This window comes from Danio rerio, chromosome 2 (assembly GCF_052040795.2).
Source record: "Danio rerio strain M-AB ecotype USA chromosome 2, GRCz13ab, whole genome shotgun sequence".
NCBI lineage: Eukaryota > Metazoa > Chordata > Actinopteri > Cypriniformes > Danionidae > Danio > Danio rerio.
In genome coordinates this window covers 52529021-52548740 of record NC_141022.1, presented here as the reverse complement: position 1 = coordinate 52548740, position 19720 = coordinate 52529021, and the positions used below count along the sequence as shown (strand labels likewise).

The following is a 19720-nucleotide window of genomic DNA, read 5'->3' as shown; positions in this document are numbered from 1 at the left end:
TGATGCAGCACTCAAATCTGCCACTGAGGATGAATCAGTGGTGATTTTCCATGCAGAATTTTAGATTTTGTGTGTGCAAGAGGGCACTGTTTTCATGCTGCGATGACATGAGCAACTGTGCCTGCCTTTGTTTTTGTGTCTGAGGTTTTTGGGTTTTGCGCGTAATGTGTTTATATAAGACTGTTACGGCTTTAGGATGTATTTTTGATGGCTGAAAGATTACGTAAAAGTCAGGATATTTTAATGTTTCAATGATGTAGAATATACACTACCTGACAAAGTATTGTCGTCGATCTCAGTTGTAAAAGCATCAAATAATAACTTAGACTTCTAGTTGATGATTTGGAAAAGTGGCAGAAGGTCGATCTTTCTGATGAATTATCTGTTGAGCTGCATACCAATCATCACAAACACTGTAGAAGACCTTTTGGAACCCACATGAACCCAAGATTCTCACAGAAATCAGTCAAGTTTGCTGAAGAAAATATCATGGTTTGGGGTTACATTCAGTATGGGGGCGTGCGAGAGATCTGCAGAGTGTATGGCAACATACCTGAAGTATCAAGACATTTGTGCTGCCCATTACATTAAAAACCACAGGAGAGGGCAAATTCCTCAGCAGGATAGCACTGCTCCTCATACTTCAGCCTGCACATCAAAGTTCCTGAAAGCAAAGAAGGTCAAGGTGCTCAAGGATTGGACTGCCCAGTCACCAGACATAAACATTATTGAGCATGTCTGGGGTTAAATTAAGGAGGAGGCATTGAATAATAATCCAAAGAGTCCTAATGGACTCCCAGGTGACTTTATTAATCAGTTATTTGAGTCATAGCAGACATGTATGGATGCAGTCGTCCAATCTCATGTGAGTCATATACAATATTAGTTCTTTTTCCACTGCACCATGACTTTATATTTTATACTGTACATTATTTCTGTTATGTGACTTTTTGTCTAAGCAAAGTCAGACATTACTGTCTTAATTAAAAATTAAAAATCAAGGCATGATCATATTTTATTTTGGTAAAATAAGCGTAATCTAGAGGCCTTTGTCTTTCATATAAGCCAATTCTGATACCAAGTGATCAATTAGAAGTTATTATTTGTTGTTCCTCAAACTTGGATAAGCGACAAGACTTTGCTTTTCTGCTTTTCTTCTAGTACAAGTTTCTAGTCTAAACATCTAAAAATTCTTAAATCAAGAAGCATTTTCTAGACAAGTTAAACACAATGTCTGGTTTGAAGGAATAATATTTCAAAAATAAATGTTTTTTTTTTCTTACAATAAGATAAATAATCTTATTTCAAAACAAAAACAGATTGTTTTTGCATAGTTTTCAGGAAAAAGCGACTTAGTTTTACTATAGTTACTTATTCGTTAAAAAAATGGCACTTTTTTGCTCATTTAAAAAATTCAATTCAATTCAACTTTATTTGTATAGCGCTTTTACCATGTAGATTGTTTAAAAGCAGCTTCACCTAAAAGGTCATTGTAAATTGGAACAGTGTAGTTCAGTTTTTTAGTGTTTAAAATGCTTCTTGATTTAAGAGTTTTTAGATATTTTGACTTGAAACAAAACAACAAATTAAATTTCTTAGCATTTTCAAATTAAATTTTTATGTATAAAATTCACACTTAAAGAAATAATTCACCCCCCCCCAAAAAAAAAAAAAAAAAAAAAAAAAAAATATATATATATATATATATATATATATATATATATATATATATATATATATATATATATATATATATATATATATATATATATATTTACTCGCCATCAGATGCATCCAGTTTCTTTTTTGTGCTGATCCTAGATGAAGATGTTTGAAGAAAGCTAGAAACCGGTAACCATTGACATCCATTATAGGAAAAACAAACACTATAGAAGTCAATGGTTACAGGTTTTCAACATTATTTAAAATGTTTAAATTTTAAATTTATAATGTTTAAATGTTGAAAAAGACACTAAATACACAAGGATATTACACAGTATTAAATGGAAGAGCAAAACTACTCACTAGTTGCATTTACAGCCTAATTGTGTTTATTTTGCAGTCTAATCCTACTCAAACTTTCAGGAGAAATGTTTTTAGTGCTGTGTTTACATTTGAGTGGTTTGGTTTAATTAAAACAAACTGGGCAGCCAATGTTATTGCATGGCAACAAGGAAAAAAAAAATCAACATACTGGTTTTTGTGCTGTGTGCACCTGGTGTGAATACTGCCATATGGATCTATTGTTCTGACTCAAAAGAATCATTTCATCATATGTTTTGAGCTGCTGTAGCATGCTCAATCAAATATAAATGATGATGAAAATTAAATTGAAAATGATGTGATTACCCTCATGTCGATCCATAACACTGAGATTTAAACACACTCTCACTCATACACTACAGCCAATTTAGTTTATCCAATTCACCTATAGAGCATGTCTTTGGCCTGTGGGGGAAACCGGAGTACTGAGAGGAAACCAATGCGAACACGAGGAGAACATGCAAACTCCACACTGGCCCAACTGTAACTTGACTTGAACCAGTAGCCTTCTTGCTGTGAGGCAACAGTGCTTACCACTGAGCTACTGTGCCTTCCCCAAATTAGAACTATTGATCAATTGACTAATGACTTCTATACAAACAACCAGGATAATCATGCATTTAGGAGGCCTGTATGTTGCACAGTTGGCTGGATTTCTGTGTGCTTGTTTTAAACACAAAGTGAGTTTAAAGGGATAAATTTAGAAATAAAAATTTGGTTATGAAGCAGTTTATGGTAAACATTGACTTCTGTTTAAATTGTTTATTGTAAAAAAACAAACACTATATCTGTACAAATAGTTACATATCATTATCTTTGTTGTTTTGTTTTTTACAAAAGAGAAGAACTAATATATATATATATATATATATATATATATATATATATATATAGGTAAATAATAATAATAATGATAATAATAATAAAAGAAGAAAAGAAAAATGGAAACAAGAGTAATACATGTACAGAAAATTACAATCAACTATCGCAATCAAATTCAGATACATTGTCAATGTTAAAGGTAAATATTTACAATTAAACAGTATAAAATTGTATTAGATACAACAAACAAATTAAAATACTACGAAATTAATAAATTAAAAAGGGAAGGAGACTGCATCTATTAAATTTATGCAATACCTTAAGAGAGTTAAAGTAAGTTATAAAACAGTGCCACTTTTTAAAGAAATTAGTTTTCCCAGAGCATCTAACCTTTTCCAACTTTAGAAAATGCATGGTATCTACAAGACATGTTGTTGGAGGCTTTGATTTCCAGTGAAGTATAATGCGACGCCTGGCTAATAGTGAGGTAAAGGCCTAAACATTGACTTCTATGTGTTTTTTTCTCTACTGTGGAAGTCAATGGCTAACATCAATTCTCTTTGTTTTGTTCACCAGAAGAAATGCATAGGGATCTATTTTAACAATCTTGGCGCAATGTCTAAAGCGTTTTGTGCAAAAGCATTGAGGCTGTGTCTGAATTCACTTTTGCTATTTTAAGGACGGAAATATGCTTTGCGCCTCGGGGCAAGGTCGAACTGGGCTGTGCTTATTTTCTTTATGAGTTATGGGTGTGTTTTGAGCATAACGTGCATTAAATCAGAGTCTCATCTCCCGTTCCCTTTAAGAGTCAGTTGTGTAACGCCATGGCGCATTTGGCATTTGAATGCTTGAACAGTTAAGTGGTAGCGAGAAACAGTTAAACAGACCAACTGCAGTACGAGGATAAAGAACGAGCCTCCTCCATTCGGCCTCTTACTCTTTACTCCTTTACTTTTGTGTACTTTTGCTCCACTGAAGACATTCATCAGCCTACCTATTTAATTTTATTTGTTAAGGGCAAAGATTTGTTTCAAAACTATTTCTAAATTCAGTTCTAAATTTTAGCAAATGAATAAATGAACAATAATAACAAAGTGTGGTCAAACAACTGATCCGAACTTATACGTGTGCATATCCAAACACACGTCCTATTCTTATGCCCTATATGATGATGCAGACATCTCCAAAACCCAACAGGTGGACAAATCTAAAGTTGTTTTTATTAAAACAAATATAAATATGCGTATAATAAATAATGCTGCTAATAATAATTACAGTATACAAATGCACATTGTCATGAATAAACTAAAAACAGCCCCCCGACATGAAGAAGGCATGGAGGCAGTGGGTTTTATATTTATGTAGAAAACAATCATTTTTTGTAACATTTTAATCCTTAATTTTTTTTCATTTGTAAAGATATTTGTGTTGCTGCACATCCTGTGTGTATTAAGCAATGTGTAGGCGTTTAAACCTGCATAGGCGCAAAACTAAAGCAATTTGCGCTAGACTTTACACCTGCTTTTAGTTGGTCAAAGGCACAATCTATTTCAGCTCCTCAAAATAGCAACACGCCAACAATGCGCCTTAACACAACTCCTTCATAGACCCACACCCATGAGTCCACAAAATTGCGCAAACGGATGAGCTATTTAAACAACGTGGCGGAAAACAGGAAAATTAGGGTTGTGCTGGTCTGAAAATAGCAACAAATCACACCAAACACATCTTGCGTTTTATTGCGCCTGGTGTAGGATGGAGACCATTGTCTTGCAACAAATTGGCAGTGAGTAAATGGCGAGTAACTTTTTGTTTTTGGGTAAACTATTCTTTTAAACCCGTACATTTATGTGTAAATCCGATTATTTGTTGTTTACTTGTTAAACTCGAAGGTTAATTTAAGTCAAGTTAGGCCCCGTTTACACTAATGCGTTTTAGTTTGAAAACGCATTGGTTTTGCTACGGTTACGCCATCCGTCCACACTACATTGAAGTTTTCGGGCACCGAAAACGGAGCGTTGGAAACACTGGAGAGGCCGTTTTCATTTTGAAACGCTGCTGCTCTGTCTTTGTGTAGATGGGGAAAAATAGAGACATCTGAAAACGGAGGCGGGGCTGCTGAGAATCGCTACCTGATTGGGGCTTTTGTTTCGTTGTGTATCCTTCCCTTATTCGTCAAGCCCCTGTCACATGACTATAACACATGACTTTATTGCTACCGGAAGACAGCAGAACAGCCTTCACTATAAACAACATGGGCACAGAAATGGGAGCGTTGTTTGCACTATTGTCTGTTTTAGGCGCCATTGTGCAGTTATTCATTTGTTATGTTTAGTAACAACTCGACCGCGTCGTCTGTCCACAAAAATACCTCTCTTGCTTTCTTTGCCATCGCATTCATTGTTTAACCAGCGTTTGTTGACTAACAATAACCAAATGCAGAGCGGGCACATGCTTCCTGTTTATAATAGAACGCGCATGCCCAGAGTGCGCGAATGGTCACGTGATATACGTTTTTGGTGGCGTAGTGTGGACGGAGTTATGTTCAGAAACGCTAGGTGAAACGCTAGTGTGGACGCGGATCGTTTTTGAACTAAAACGCAGTTTTAAAACTAAAGCGCACTAGTGTAAACGGGGCCTTAGACATGCATGAACCCCCTGATGTTTGCCTTTGTGTGTTTTAGCAAAAGCCCTTCTGATAACCGAGAGGATGTTAGGCTGTGTAGCGAAACGACCTCCGTCAACAGTGTGTTTGATGTGGAAAATGTTTTTTTAAAAGGTTGAACTGCATGAAGTCATCAGTGTAATCTACTTAAGTTAATTTCAGGCAGTTAATTGGATGCTCGATGCATAACGAGGCCAGGATCAAATGAACATTAAGCAATAATCAGCGGTGAAATAAAGCCATTTCCCTCTTGGTGGGAGCAGATTACTTTGAAATCCCGAGAACGCCGTGAGAGGATGCAAGAAACGTAGAGCCCGGTGGAAAAAAGAAACCTAATTAGGTGTCTATCTCTCTTTCTCTTTGTCTCTTTTGCAGAAATCAGGCACAAATGAAACTCTGCAACTGATTATAAAGCATTGACAGACATTGTTACCACACACACACACACACACACACACAAATTGGCTTATTATTTAACAAACACACACACACACATACAAAATGGCATTGGACAACACCGGCTTCTCCTCGTGCCCTGAAGAGTCCTTGTCCCTCCCAGTTCCTGAGAAAGGGGAGGAGCCTGTGGAGGAGGCCCCAAAGGAAGCCCCGCCCACTGATGAACAAAACACTTCTGAGGAACTGGGGCATGTGGTAACCACGGAGACAGCCCCACCCACTCAGGCGCCATCCAATAACAGCATGACCTTCCAGGATAAGATGGCTGCAAGGGAGGCGCAGGCCAATCAGCACAGGAAGAAAATTCAGGTGGTGGGGCAAGAGAGGGGCAGGTTTGGATGGGGTAAGACGACTCGTTTTCATTTCAATCACTTATAAATTAGTTAAGTTGACGGCTGATTTTCTCATTATCTGCATGATGGAACTGATTTGACCTACTCTTACAGGAACACAGTGCTTTTGCTGTTATTCATAGTTTCATTGATTTTTTTTTTGTACGTCTTTAAATATGGATTGCGGTAAGCTGGGACTGTTGGGTGTTTATTTAATTAAAGTTAAAAATTTTCTCTAATTGTTTTCTGCTTGTCTCTTTCCAGCACGGAGCAAACGTAAGAGGCAGCGTTATGTGGAGAAGAACGGCCGCTGTAATGTGCAGCACGGCAACATGCGTGAGACTTACCGCTACCTGACGGATATCTTCACTACGCTGGTGGATCTGAACTGGCGCTGCTCTCTGCTTGTGTTTGTCATGGCGTATGCCGTCACCTGGCTCTTCTTTGGAGCAATATGGTACCTCATTGCATACTGCAGGTATGATTAACACACACAAACATGCATTTAGTCTTTAATACAACAATTATTTTGTTTCAAATTGTGAAGCATTTTAAGTAAAATGGGATTCAAAGAAATGGTTGACTGTAATTTTTTGTTAGTGTTAGTTAAGTTGAAAAGAAGGTTTTAGAAAGTTGAAAAGAAGACTAGTCTGTCCATAATTTAACCCAAATTAATTTTATGGTTGTGATAAAGCTAGTTCTTAAAATTTGCTCGCCTCTAAGCAAACATTGGATGCCGCACTCCTTCCACCCTTTTTCTTTTTTGTAAACAGAACATATCTATTATCCATCCATCCATCCATCCATGTTCTCTAATGCATTCTATCGATCATCCAATCATCCATCCATGTTCTCTAATGCATTCTATCAGACATCCATCCATCCATTGCATTCTATTAGCCATCCATCTATCTATCTATCAATGTTCTGCAATGCATTCTATAAGTCATTCATTCAACCATCCATCCATGTTCTGTAATGCATTCTATTAGTCATCCATCAGTGTTTTGTAACACATTCTATTAGTCAGTCAGAGTGTCTGTCAGTTAGTCATCCATCCATCCATCCATCAATCCATCCATCCATCCATCCATGTTCTGTAATGCATTCTATCATCCATCCATTCAACCATTCATCCTTCCATGTTCTGTAATGCATTCTGTCAGTCAGTCAGTCATCCATCCATCCATGTTCTGTAATGTATTATAGCAGTCATCCTTTCAAGCATCCATGTTTTGTAATGCATTCTATCAGTCATCCATCCAACCATTCATCCATCCATGTTCTGTAATGCATTTTATCAGTCATCCATCCATCCATCCACCCATCCATCCATCCATCCATCCATCCATCCATGTTCTGTATTGCATTATATCAGTCATCCATTCAACCATCCATGTTTTGTAATATATTTTATAAGTCATCCATCCAACTATTCATGCATCCATGTTCTGTAATGCATTCTATAGGTCATCCATTCAACCATCCATTCATTCATCCATCCATGTTCTGTATTGCATTCTATCAGTCAGTCAGTCAGTTATCCCTCCATTCATGTTCTGTAATACATTATATCAGTCAGTCATCCATCCATCCATCCATCCATCCACCCATCCACCCAACCATCCATCCATGTTCTGTAATGTATTATATCAGTCATCCATTCAAGCATCCATGTTTTGTAATACATTCTATCAGTCATCCATCCAACCATTCATCCATGCATGTTCTGAAATGCATTCTATAGGTCATCCATTCAACCATCCATTCATCCATGTTCTGTAATGCATTCTCTCAGTCATCCATCCATCCATCCATCCATCCGTTAATCCATGTTCTGTAATGCATTCTATAGGTCATCCATTCAACCATCCATCCATCCATGTCCTGTAATGCATTCTATCATCCATCCATCTATCCATGTTCTGTGATGCATATTATCAGTCATCCATCCATCCATTCATCCATCCATCTTCTGTAATGCATTTTATCAATCATCCATCCAACCAGGGCAGCACGGTGGTGCAGTGGGTAGCACAATCGCCTCACAGCAAGAAGGTTGCTGGTTCGAGTCCCGGCTGGGTCAGTTGGAATTTCTGTGTGGACTTTGCATGTTCTCCCCGTGTTGGCGTGGGTTTTCTCAGGGTGCTTCCGTTTCCTCCACAAGTCCAAAAACTTGTGCTATAGGTGAATTGGGTAGGCTGAATTGTTCATAGTGTATGTGTGCAAATGAGTCTGCATGGATATTTCCCAGTGATGGGTTGCAGCTGGAAGGGCATTCACTGCATAAAACATATGCTGGATAAGTTGGCATTTCATTCTGCTGTGGCGACTCAGATTAATAAAGGGACTAAGTTGAAAAGAAAATCAATGAATGGATCCATTCAACCATCCATTTATCCATCCATCCTCGGTAATCCATCCATCCAATAGTAAAAAAACACTGGATCAGGTATCAACAAAACATAGAGATTTCTGCTTCTTAATCAAGTGTTTCTCAATCAGTTTTCAGCTCATAGATGCTGTGCATTAGTGCTGTCGCTTTGGTTCACTCTAGACATGAACACAAGTAATGTGTGTGTGGGTGGACACTTGAGAACAAGCGCTTCTCCTTGTGCTGTGCCAATTTACTAAAAGAGACTGTGATTTAAAAAAAGGCAAGAGCACATTTAATAAACAGCATCTCCTTCGCTGCTGGACGTTGTTTAATGATCTCTGGCTTCATGTTTTACGGCAGAGGTGATCTGGATCATTTGGAGGATGAGTCTTGGACTCCGTGTGTGAATAATGTTAATGGCTTCATCTCTGCTTTCCTGTTCTCCATTGAAACGGAGACGACCATCGGCTATGGTTACCGCGTCATTACTGACCAGTGTCCAGTGGGAACCATGTTGCTGCTGCTGCAGGCCATACTGGGATCTATGGTCAACGCTTTCATGGTAAATATACACACATAAACTTGCACTTTCTGCAAATATATGGAGCACTTTGGGGTGTTATTGCTTTAAGAAATGCAATAGAGACATAAATGCTATGTTTGTTTTTTGTTGTAAAGTCTAAGAATAATATATATATATATATATATATATATATATATATATATATATATATATATATATATATATATATATATATATATATATATATATATATATATATATATATATTTTTTTTTTTTTTTTTAATTTTGTTTAAAAGTTACTATGCCGACTTTATTAAATCAAATCAACCATTATAAGAAATTTGTTAGCAAAAAATTATATATTAAAATAATATTTAATAAGTATATGTGTATATACATTTGTATAATATATGATAACATTATATATTAATCGCTCTCCTGTGAATTATTTTTCTTTTTTAAATGTTTCCCAAACTATGTTTAATGGAGCAAGGAATTTTTCACAGTATTTCCTATAACATTTTTTTCTTCTAGAGAAAGTCTTATTTGTTTTATTTCAGCTAGACTAAAATCAGTTTTTATTTATTTTTTTTATCATTTTAAGTTCAATATTATTAGCAATATTTTATTTTACGATTTGTCAACAGAACAAACCACTATTATACAATGACCTAATTAACCTAGTAAAAGGTCCAGTAGGTGATCTGCCACAATGCTAGCCTGTTATATAGCATAAAGCACAGTCCCTCCCCTGCCGTCCAAAGCCACGCCTCCTGAAAACACAAGCGTGCAAACCTTAAAGAGCCCATATTATACATGAAATAGGGTCATATCTTGGTTGTAAGGGTCTCCAACAACAGTTTAATATGCATGCAAGGTCAAAAAACACTTTCATGGTCTTATAATCTGCATTTATTTTTACCTAATTATCCCAGCGACTCCCGTATGAATCGTCCAGTGATTCATTTGTTCCCAAACCCCTCCTTAGCGCGAAGCTAATCTGCGCTGATTGGACCAATGACAGTCTGTCGCGATTGGTCGACTGCCTTCAGTCAGAGAGTGAAATGCCAAACAGCTAATCAGCAATATAAAAGTAATCACAGTTCATACACGCTCGATAGTGTAGGCGGGGATTTTAGCTGCCAGTGGGTCAATGTAAATACAGACTATGGACTTGAAAATACAGACGACTAACTATTTTATTGAGCAAAAACTCAAAAACAGTTGAGGAGATCTCCTAGCTTCTCACTCTGCTCTTTTCACAGACACACACACGCATATTGCACACACACACACGCACTTAACCCTGCTCCGAACGACAGCGCGCGCACACGCACACACAGACACACACACTACTCCCCGTCCACGGAGTTCCGTTAACAAAGCAGCACGCGTCACGTTTTTAACGTGACTTTGCACGCGGTAAGATAATATAGCCAGTTAACCTGATACAGTACACGCGGTTACAAGTAACAAATCACAACTAAATACATTTGCAAGCTAGAGTCAACGAGGCAACTTTAATCGCGCGTACTTACACTTGAGAAATGGAGGAAGAAAAATCCATCCTGACGTCCATCAGTAAGTTACTCTTTACTGATCCTTCCTTTAACAAACGCTGATGAAGTATTCTTTGTAGCATGTAGTTTCCAGAAGTTTCCAGTAGTTTCCAACTGCTTGGTTATAATGCTGAGGTTTCATCTTTGGGTAGAGACTCAATATATCCATCTGCAGTGTGACTTCAATCTACCGGCATGTTTGTGTGTCTGTGTGTGTGTTTGTGTGACTCTGGGTTTCTGCGTCAGAGGGCGGGGCCTCAGGTTTGAAATCTCCCGGGTTTGCGCGTGCACGTGAATAACTTGGTTTCGTTCGTACGTCATGGCGAAACACCTAATGAATCGGTATCAAGGCGACTCGTTTGAAGCACTATGAGTCGACTCTTTTATAGATGAATCAACCGTTTTAAACACTGTACACTAACAGATTTAAGCTGGATACTTCACTTCACTTAGAGCTGTGTTACACACTACATGGAGGGGAATTTTCAAAAACCCAAAATATGGGCTCTTTAAAGATGACAGCGGAAACCTCTCTCATGTGTTGAGCTAAAGCTTGGCCGGCGGTGTGCAGGAACTCATTACTAAACCATACTTACATGCTATTTCTGACCGAATATTCAGAGTAGCGGTAAACAGTATAGGGAACACATCACAGGTTGTCTTGTTCAAAAATGAACCAGTGCGAATATAAAACCGACTTCACCTCAGTATAGCAGGCTAGTCTGAATAGTGATATTTACTGATGTTTTGCTGTTGAACTAAATAAAAAACTACCCTATCGATGCTGTAAAAGGACCTTATGAAACTGAAAATAGTCACATCAATCAATTGCTGGAAGATTTCAGTGGCTGAACAACACTTCTGTGCGTATAACCCATTCATAACAACTCAATCTATATCAGCTCTGCGTGACAAAAAGAGTTTCAAAGCATAACATTACCTGTCTAAGAAAAACACTTCAGCCATGATGTCGTCCTTCCTCTAGCGTGCAAAAGTTACTCCAGTATTGACTCAGAATTTGAAAAAGTTTTGATTCAGTACGTTTTTACCACTCGCTTTCTCTCTCTCATGAACGCACAGCACGTGTATGCACAAACAGCAGAGCTGCGTACAAACATGAGCGCACTAGTTCAAATCTGCATTTGCTGACAGACAGTTTGAGCTACTTATCAGAATTATGGGAGATGTCGACTCTACTCCATTTTAATTGGATGAACTTTTTTAGTCTTATGCCTTACCCAGAATATAAAAATACATATAAATACATTTAGATCATTTACTTTAATCAGTACTATTGGAATGTGAAGAGACTTTCAACCAGCACAACAAAACATGTTTCTCAAGACAGTCACCTACTGCACCTTTAAGTCTTTAGATCACACCTTAAGCTGAATAATAGGTTATTTAAACAGATCTCTTAAATATTTTATACTTTTATCATGGCAAAGATAAAAGAATACACTCACCGGCCACTTTATTAGGTACACCTGTCCAACTGCTCGTTAACGCAAGTTTCTTATCAGCCAATCACATGGCAGCAACACAGAGCATTTAGACATGGTCAAGAAAATCTGCTGCAGTTTAAACCGAGCATCAGAATGGGAAAGGTGAATTTATTTTATTATTTTTAAATAATTATTTCACTTTTAATGGATAGGACAGTAGAAATTATTGACAAGAAAGCATGGGGAGTAAATATAGGTGAAGGATCAGCATAGGACCTCGAGGTGGGAACCTCGGATCGCTGTGGTGCATGTGTTGACGCACTTACCACTACGCCATTGTCACCGTCAGGAAAGGTGATTTAAGATACTTTCAATGTCGCATGACTGCCAGACTGGCTGCTCTGATTGGTTCAGAAACTGCTGATGTACTGGGATTTTCACATGCAATCATCTCTAGGGTTTACAGAGAATAGTCTGGGAAAATATCCAGTGAGCGGCAGTTCTGTGGGTGCATATGCCTTGTTGATGTCAGAGGAGAATGGCCAGACTCGTTCCAGCCGATAGAAAGGCAACAGTAACCTAAATAACCATTCATTACAACTGAGGCATGCAGAAGAGCATCTCTGAGGGCTCAATGGCCTCCACAGTCACCAAACCTCAATCCAATAGAGCAGTTTTGGAATGTTGTTTAACAGGAGATTCAAATCATAGATGTACAGCCGACAAATCTACAGCAACTACGTGATACTATCATGTCAATATGGATCTCTGAGGAATGTTTCAAGTACATTGTTGAATCTTTGCCATGAAGGATTAAGGCAGTTCTGAAGGTAAAAGTGGCTCCAACTCTGTAGTAGTAAGGTGTATCTTATAAAGTGGCTGGTAAGTGTATATGCTGAATACAAAAATTGTTAACAATCATTGCATAATAATAGAATATATTTAACTAAAGGCAGAGGGTTTAATTAAGGTTAAGCACGTCTTTTCTTGGGCCATATGCAAAGAGAGAGAGAGAGAGAGAGAGAAGAATTGATGTACTATTTGCACACTTTCAGTGCCAAATGAGTCTGGTGTATGATGTGGTCTGAAACCAAAATGTTTTTTAAATTGCACGTGACTTTGGTTTTTTGATCTTTGCTCTTTTGTGTTATATCATCCATAACCAAGAGCAAATGAGTCATGCGTTTAGATCACAGATGTGTGTACCCCTCCCTCCTGTTTCTCTGTCTGTCGTTCTTTTTTTGAATTCTGTTGCTTTTGCTAATTTCAGCCCTCTCCACAGTCTCATTTCTGGCCTATTTTACTTTATTTTTGTGGTTTGATGAGTTAATTTATATCTTCTTGTCCTGGTTTAAATGTTGCCCCGGGGTCCTTGTTTCACTCAGACACACTCTTGAACACAACACACACTCTCTGCTAAATGCCACGTCCTCTAGGATCTGCATCTGAACTCAGATTAACACATTACATCTGTTTCCTTATGTCACTCTTTCTATCTAATCAATGAAGTTTGTGAAGGGAAGCATGACAACTGCTCGTCAGGTTACAATTTTCAGTATACCCAAATTTAATAGTTAATTAATTAATTAATTTTCTTTTTGGCCTTTTATTTATCAGGGGTCGCCACAGTGGAATGAACCGCCAACTTATCCAGCATATGTTTTACACAGCGGATGCTCTTCCAGCTGCAACCCATACACACTTTTTCACACACACACGTACACTACGGCCAATTTAGCTTATTCAATTCACCTACACTGAATGTCTTTGGACTGTGGGGAAAACCGGAGCAGTTAATTCATCTAATGTTAAAGATATGAATGTCACATCAAACTATGTTGTTTATTGTGTTGTTATCATCTAAGTGTTCCAAGTGTAACCTATTAATTGGTAAATTGGTGAAAATGTATAAGTTTGTCAGGTAAAAAATACTGCCTAGCAGCTACCCAGAACTCCTTAGCATAGATATACACGATACATATCGCAAACGGACCCTGAGCATGCGTCAATAGCGCCGCCATATTTGTACAGTGCTCCCAACACAAATGTCATTCAACTGCACTACTCAAGACTAAAGCCAGTGGGAAGATGCTGGACGATTGGGCTGCGTACGGGTGTAGTAACGAGTAAAGAAAACAAATAATAAAAGCAGAACATTTCATAAGTAAGATTTCATTTAAGTGTTTGTTATGAACTTTTGTGCTTAACAAGTAACGTTATTGATGATAATAAAAACTCATACTGCACTGACCATAAGACAAGTAGGTGAACTCTAATGAAGCTGCTGAAACATCTCAAGAATGATCAGTGGAAACAGAATGTACCTGAGCTCAATTTACAGCTTTACGGCAAAGACTGTCAATAATTATGTACATGTGCTTTTTCAGGTTTTTTATTTGTTATAAATTTTAAACAATTTTAAACTCTTTTATCAATGTCATTATGGGGTATTGTGTATAGAAGTTTGAGGAAATAAATGAATTAATCCATTTTGAAATAAGGCGACATATAAACAGTGGAAAAAGTGAAGCGATATTAATACTTTCCAGATGCACTGTACATCAATAACACCTTAGCAACCACATCCAACACTGCAGCACATTAATTCTGTTACACACACCCTAGCAACATACTAGTAGCAATTAATAAGGTCTTAGCAACCACATAGCAATGTATTGGACACCAACCACAACACTAGGATTGTCACTGATGTCTGGAGCACGAAAAAAATTATGTGTACTAGCAAGTACACAGAACTTCTTAGCAACAACCTAATAATTATCTGTAAAACCTTAGCAACCACATAACAACGCACTTGAAACCACCACAACATTAGGATAAAAGTGAAATAACGAGTCTGCTTCTCTCCATCTCTCTTCAGGTTGGCTGTATGTTTGTGAAGATCTCCCAGCCGAACAAGCGTGCAGAGACTCTAGTGTTTTCTCGTAATGCTGTCATCTCACTACGCGATGACAAGCTCTGTTTGATGTTCCGCGTCGGAGACTTGAGGTCCTCCCACATTGTGGGCGCCAACATGAGAGCCAAACTTATCAAATCCAAACAGACACAAGAGGGTAAGATCACATGCAACACCCTTAAACTGATATAATGATGAACTGGCGCCACCTGCTGGTTACATTCTGAAATGACAACTGATTGTCCAATTGTTTTATTATTCTTTTTCATGCATTTCAGGTGAGTTTATTCCGCTAGATCAAACTGATATCAGTGTGGGCTTCGAGACGGGAGATGATCGTCTGTTTCTGGTGTCTCCTCTGGTGATCTCTCATGAAATCGATGTACGCTCTCCGTTCTGGGACATGTCACAAAATCAGCTGGAGAAAGAGGACTTCGAGATTGTTGTCATCTTGGAGGGGATGGTGGAAGCAACAGGTACATGCTCTAAGACATCCTACGCCCCCTGATACTTTGCATGAATCACAGGAGTAGCTTCCAATCAGAGTAAACAGTCAGTGAGCTGTTTTAAAAAATGGGTACGGTAAAGTTTTATCATTCTCCTCGCAGTTATTCAACCTTTCAACATTTAAAGCCTGATTTATACTTCTGCGTCAAGTGACCGGCGTAACCCACGGCGCAGGCAACGGACGTGGCTGTGCATTTATACTTCTGCGCGCTGTCTCTGTCGGTCTGCATTAACACTTCCGAAACGCTAGTGGGCAGTGAGGTGTAAATGTTCCTCTGTGTCGAGTTTCTTCTCTGCTTTTTTGCTTTTCCTGAACACTTCCGGGATGTACAAGTGGTGCAAACTCGCTCATTTTGAGGCAGGAACCGGCGGACGTGCAACAACTTTAACTATGATGTAAACACAAAACAAAACTTTCCATCCGGAGCTCCTTCACGGGACTCCACACTTGTAAACAATCGCTCGCGCCATTCGCGCAGCTCTCGGTTCCGCCCAGACTCGTCAGCGCTACCAAGCCGACCAATCACAGAGCTTACGCTACGCGTCGTTGCGACGTGTAGTTACATTTTTTGAGAGGTGCACATCAGTGACGGCGATGGCCACGGCGAAGGGCTATGCGTCAGCGCCGTAGCATACGCCGACGTTTGACGCAGAAGTATAAATCAGCCTTAAAGGCCACCAGCTGGAATTAACACATTACTTTCCCCCCGGTTGCCATTTGTAACACCTTGACAATCACATAGCAACATCTAGGAAATCATTCACAACATCTGTTTACCATCACTAACACCTTAGCAAACACTGTAGCACTTTAATTCTGTTACAAACAACCTGGTAGCAGTTTATAAGCTTCTAGGAACCACATACAGTAGCAACGTCTTGGACTTGGATTGTTGCTGATGTCTGCAGCATGTGCAACGGAGGCCAGCTAGTAAGTGCTGTGCAGGTAAACTTTACTCCTCTGACCTCTAAAGGTGCTTTAGCGACAGACGCTAGAGGCCATGGTCTTTAGCCTCCTTGTTAGAGCAACCGACTCCCATGCGGAAGGTCGCTGGTTCGATACCAGCTCGGAGCAGGTTGGGTGGGGAAGGACCGGCAGGGTTACACATGCACACTCTAGTAACACTCTGGTAATTTCCATAAGACCTTATCAAGCACTTAGCAGTGTCCTGTACATCATTCACAACACTTTAGCACTGTGATTGACATTCATTGCACAGACTCCCTAGTAACCATCTATAAGACTCTAGCAACATCACACTGGCAACCATCAGAACACTAGAGTTAGGGTACTGATTGACTGACTTGCGTTGTACAGACTTGTAAAGTAAGAAACTGCCTAGCAACTACCCATAACTCCTTAGCAAATTGCAATACACCGGTTACCACCTGTAACACCTTGCCAACCACAGAGCAACGTCCTGAAAATGAGAAATGATACATATCGCAGTGAAGCAGTGTACCGGAGCTTGAGTCGTTTTGCCATAATCATGTGATCAGTAATGTCCGAAGTTTTATTTTCGCCTATACCCACGTGACTGCTTCGAATTTTGATTCAAAGGTTTAAACACCCTTGTGGGTTATTAAAGTGTACACTGAGAAATAAGGCCTCGATTAGATACAATTCTACTTTTTCAAAGCACTGCACCGGTAATTCAACTAAAATACAATAGTAATTTATAGTAAAAAGCTTTTAAACCATACTAAAGTGTATTATTTACAACTATTTTTAAAGAAGGCCACTGCGTATTGTAGTATAGTGTGAAACAGAGGCTAGCTGGCGAGTGCAGCCCAAAAGCCTCACTCCCATAGCCTCCTCCTTAGGGTTGGTTTATACATCTGAGTCGAGTGATCGGTGTGACCCACGGCGCATGCCTTGTGTGTAGTCGTGCATTTATACCTTTGTGTGATGTTTTGTGTTGCTCTGCAATAACACACAAAATGCTAGCTGGCAGTAGGTGTTTATGTTCCTCTGTATTGAGTTTCTTGAGTTTCACTTGTAAACACCTGCACCAATGGGTTCGCACGGCTCTTAGTCCTGTCCACACTTGTCAGCGATACCAGGCTGACCAATCAAAGCACTACCCATTTTTGCAACGTGTAGTTACATTTTTTGAGAGGTACGCATCAGTGATGGTCACAGCTAGGGCTATGCGACCACACGTAGGCTGCGCCGGACCATACACGTGTGCTTGACGCAGAAGTATAAATCAACCTTTAGAGCATTCTCCTCCCATACAGGAATTGCCGGCTTGATCCCTGCTTTCTAACGAGTGGGTGGGTAAAAGACCAGATGGAATACGATAAATGTAAAAAAACAAGGGGTGCCTGCAAAATAAGGCCAGTTTATTAGGCACAAAGGCAGCCTGCTACACGCTGGTGAGCACTACTGGCTGGGGATGGGATCTTTGGGCAAAGCGGAGTACAGGTAAAGGCTGATTTATACTTCTGCGTCAAACACCGGCGTATGCTACGGCGCTGACGCATAGCCCTTCGCCGTGGCCATCGCCGTCACTGACGTGCACCTCTCAAAAAATGTAACTACACATCGCAACGACGCGTAGTGTAAGCTCTGTGATTGGTCGGCTTGGTAGCGCTAACGAGTCTGGGCGGGACCGAGAGCCGCGCGAGCGATTGTTTACAAGTGTGGAATCCCGTGAAGGAGCTCCGGATGGAAAGTTTTGTTTTGTGTTTACCTCATAGTTAAAGTTGTTGCACGTCCGCCGGTTCCTGCCTCAAAATGAGTGAGTTTGAGCCACTTGTACATCACGGAAGTGTTCAGGAAAAGCAAAAAAGTAGCGAAGAAACTCGACACAGGGGAACATTTACACCTCACTGCCAACTAGCGTTTCGGAAGTGTTAATGCAGACCAACAGAGACAGCGCGCAGAAGTATAAATGCACAGCCACGCGCGTTGCCTGCGCCGTGGGTTACGCCGGTCACCTGACGCAGAAGTATAAACCAGGCTTAAGCCCTGAGAACATATAACAATTCATGCAAGAGGTGCCACAGCAATAATTGCAAATAGAAATGATCTAAGTTACAGCTGAGAAGGGAGAAAAGGTCGGTCACGGAAATCACTCTCAGTAAATGATGTGCACGCAATCGGTTTCATTTTCACTGCTAAGTGCCAGTCATACTTCCCGTGCGGGGGGTTATGATGGTCTAGGCGTTATCGCGCGGACCCGTCCACCAGGGGCTTGACAAACCGCGCTGGGCATTTGTCTAGCGCTGAATGCTGTCGACCAATCGCAACAGGCTGTCATCGGTCCAATCAGCGCAGATTAGCTTTGCGCTAAGGAGGTATGGGAACAAATGAATCGCTGAACGATTCATATGGGAGTCGCTGGGATAATTGGGTAAAAATAAATGCATATTATAAGTCCATGAAAGTGTTTTTTGACCTTGCATGCATATCAGTATGTTGTTTGAGACCCATATAACTTTTGAATACTTTTGATTTTACTACAGTCATCGGTGGTGTAAAGTAACACACCTTATGTGTAAAAAAACTACAGTAATTGAGTAATTTGTTTATATTAATGGATAATGGGTTATTTAGTTAGTAATTGATGAATACATTGTGACCTCCAGGTATGACCTGTCAGGCACGGAGCTCTTACCTGGCTGAGGAGGTCATGTGGGGTCACAGGTTTAGTCCCATGATGTGTCTGGCCGAGGGATTCTTTGACGTGGATTATGGGGCATTTCACCACACATTTGAGGTATGTGATGCACAATAGGATCTTTTGATCGGATCAAATGCACTTGAAGAGCTTCTATTATCTTATTTTGAAGCTTTTGAAGCCTCTTAATATTGTTTACACATAAATCCCTTGCATAGTTAAAAACCTCTGTATTAGCTGATTTAGTTGTATTGGGCCTCATAATGATCATCTCCCTGTGCAAGACTGACCAGCAGCTTATTATAGAGCAGAATCAAAGATTTTTCTTCTTACCAATAGGATTTTATGTGTGTAATCACAAATCAAAAATTCTGATTCAGGTTCCCTTAGATCACCGGTGTCAATTCCAGTTCCTAAAGGGCCGCAGCTCAGCACAGTTTAGTTCC

The 19720-nt window shown here is 39.4% G+C and overlaps 1 protein-coding gene across 2 annotated transcripts in view; it reads left to right on the top strand.

Annotated features, from left to right (window-relative positions):
• Positions 1-19720, top strand: part of kcnj9 (potassium inwardly rectifying channel subfamily J member 9) — a 44408-nt gene that overhangs the window by 11952 nt on the left and 12736 nt on the right. For both annotated transcript variants that reach the window (XM_087241488.1, XM_087241487.1), the window contains exons 2-7: positions 5906-6329; positions 6583-6796; positions 9056-9257; positions 15106-15298; positions 15420-15617; positions 19243-19373. In XM_087241488.1, coding sequence (XP_087097614.1) covers positions 6032-6329; positions 6583-6796; positions 9056-9257; positions 15106-15298; positions 15420-15617; positions 19243-19373 — 1236 coding nt within the window. In that variant the 5' untranslated portion in view covers positions 5906-6031. The remainder of the gene's footprint in view (positions 1-5905; positions 6330-6582; positions 6797-9055; positions 9258-15105; positions 15299-15419; positions 15618-19242; positions 19374-19720) is intronic.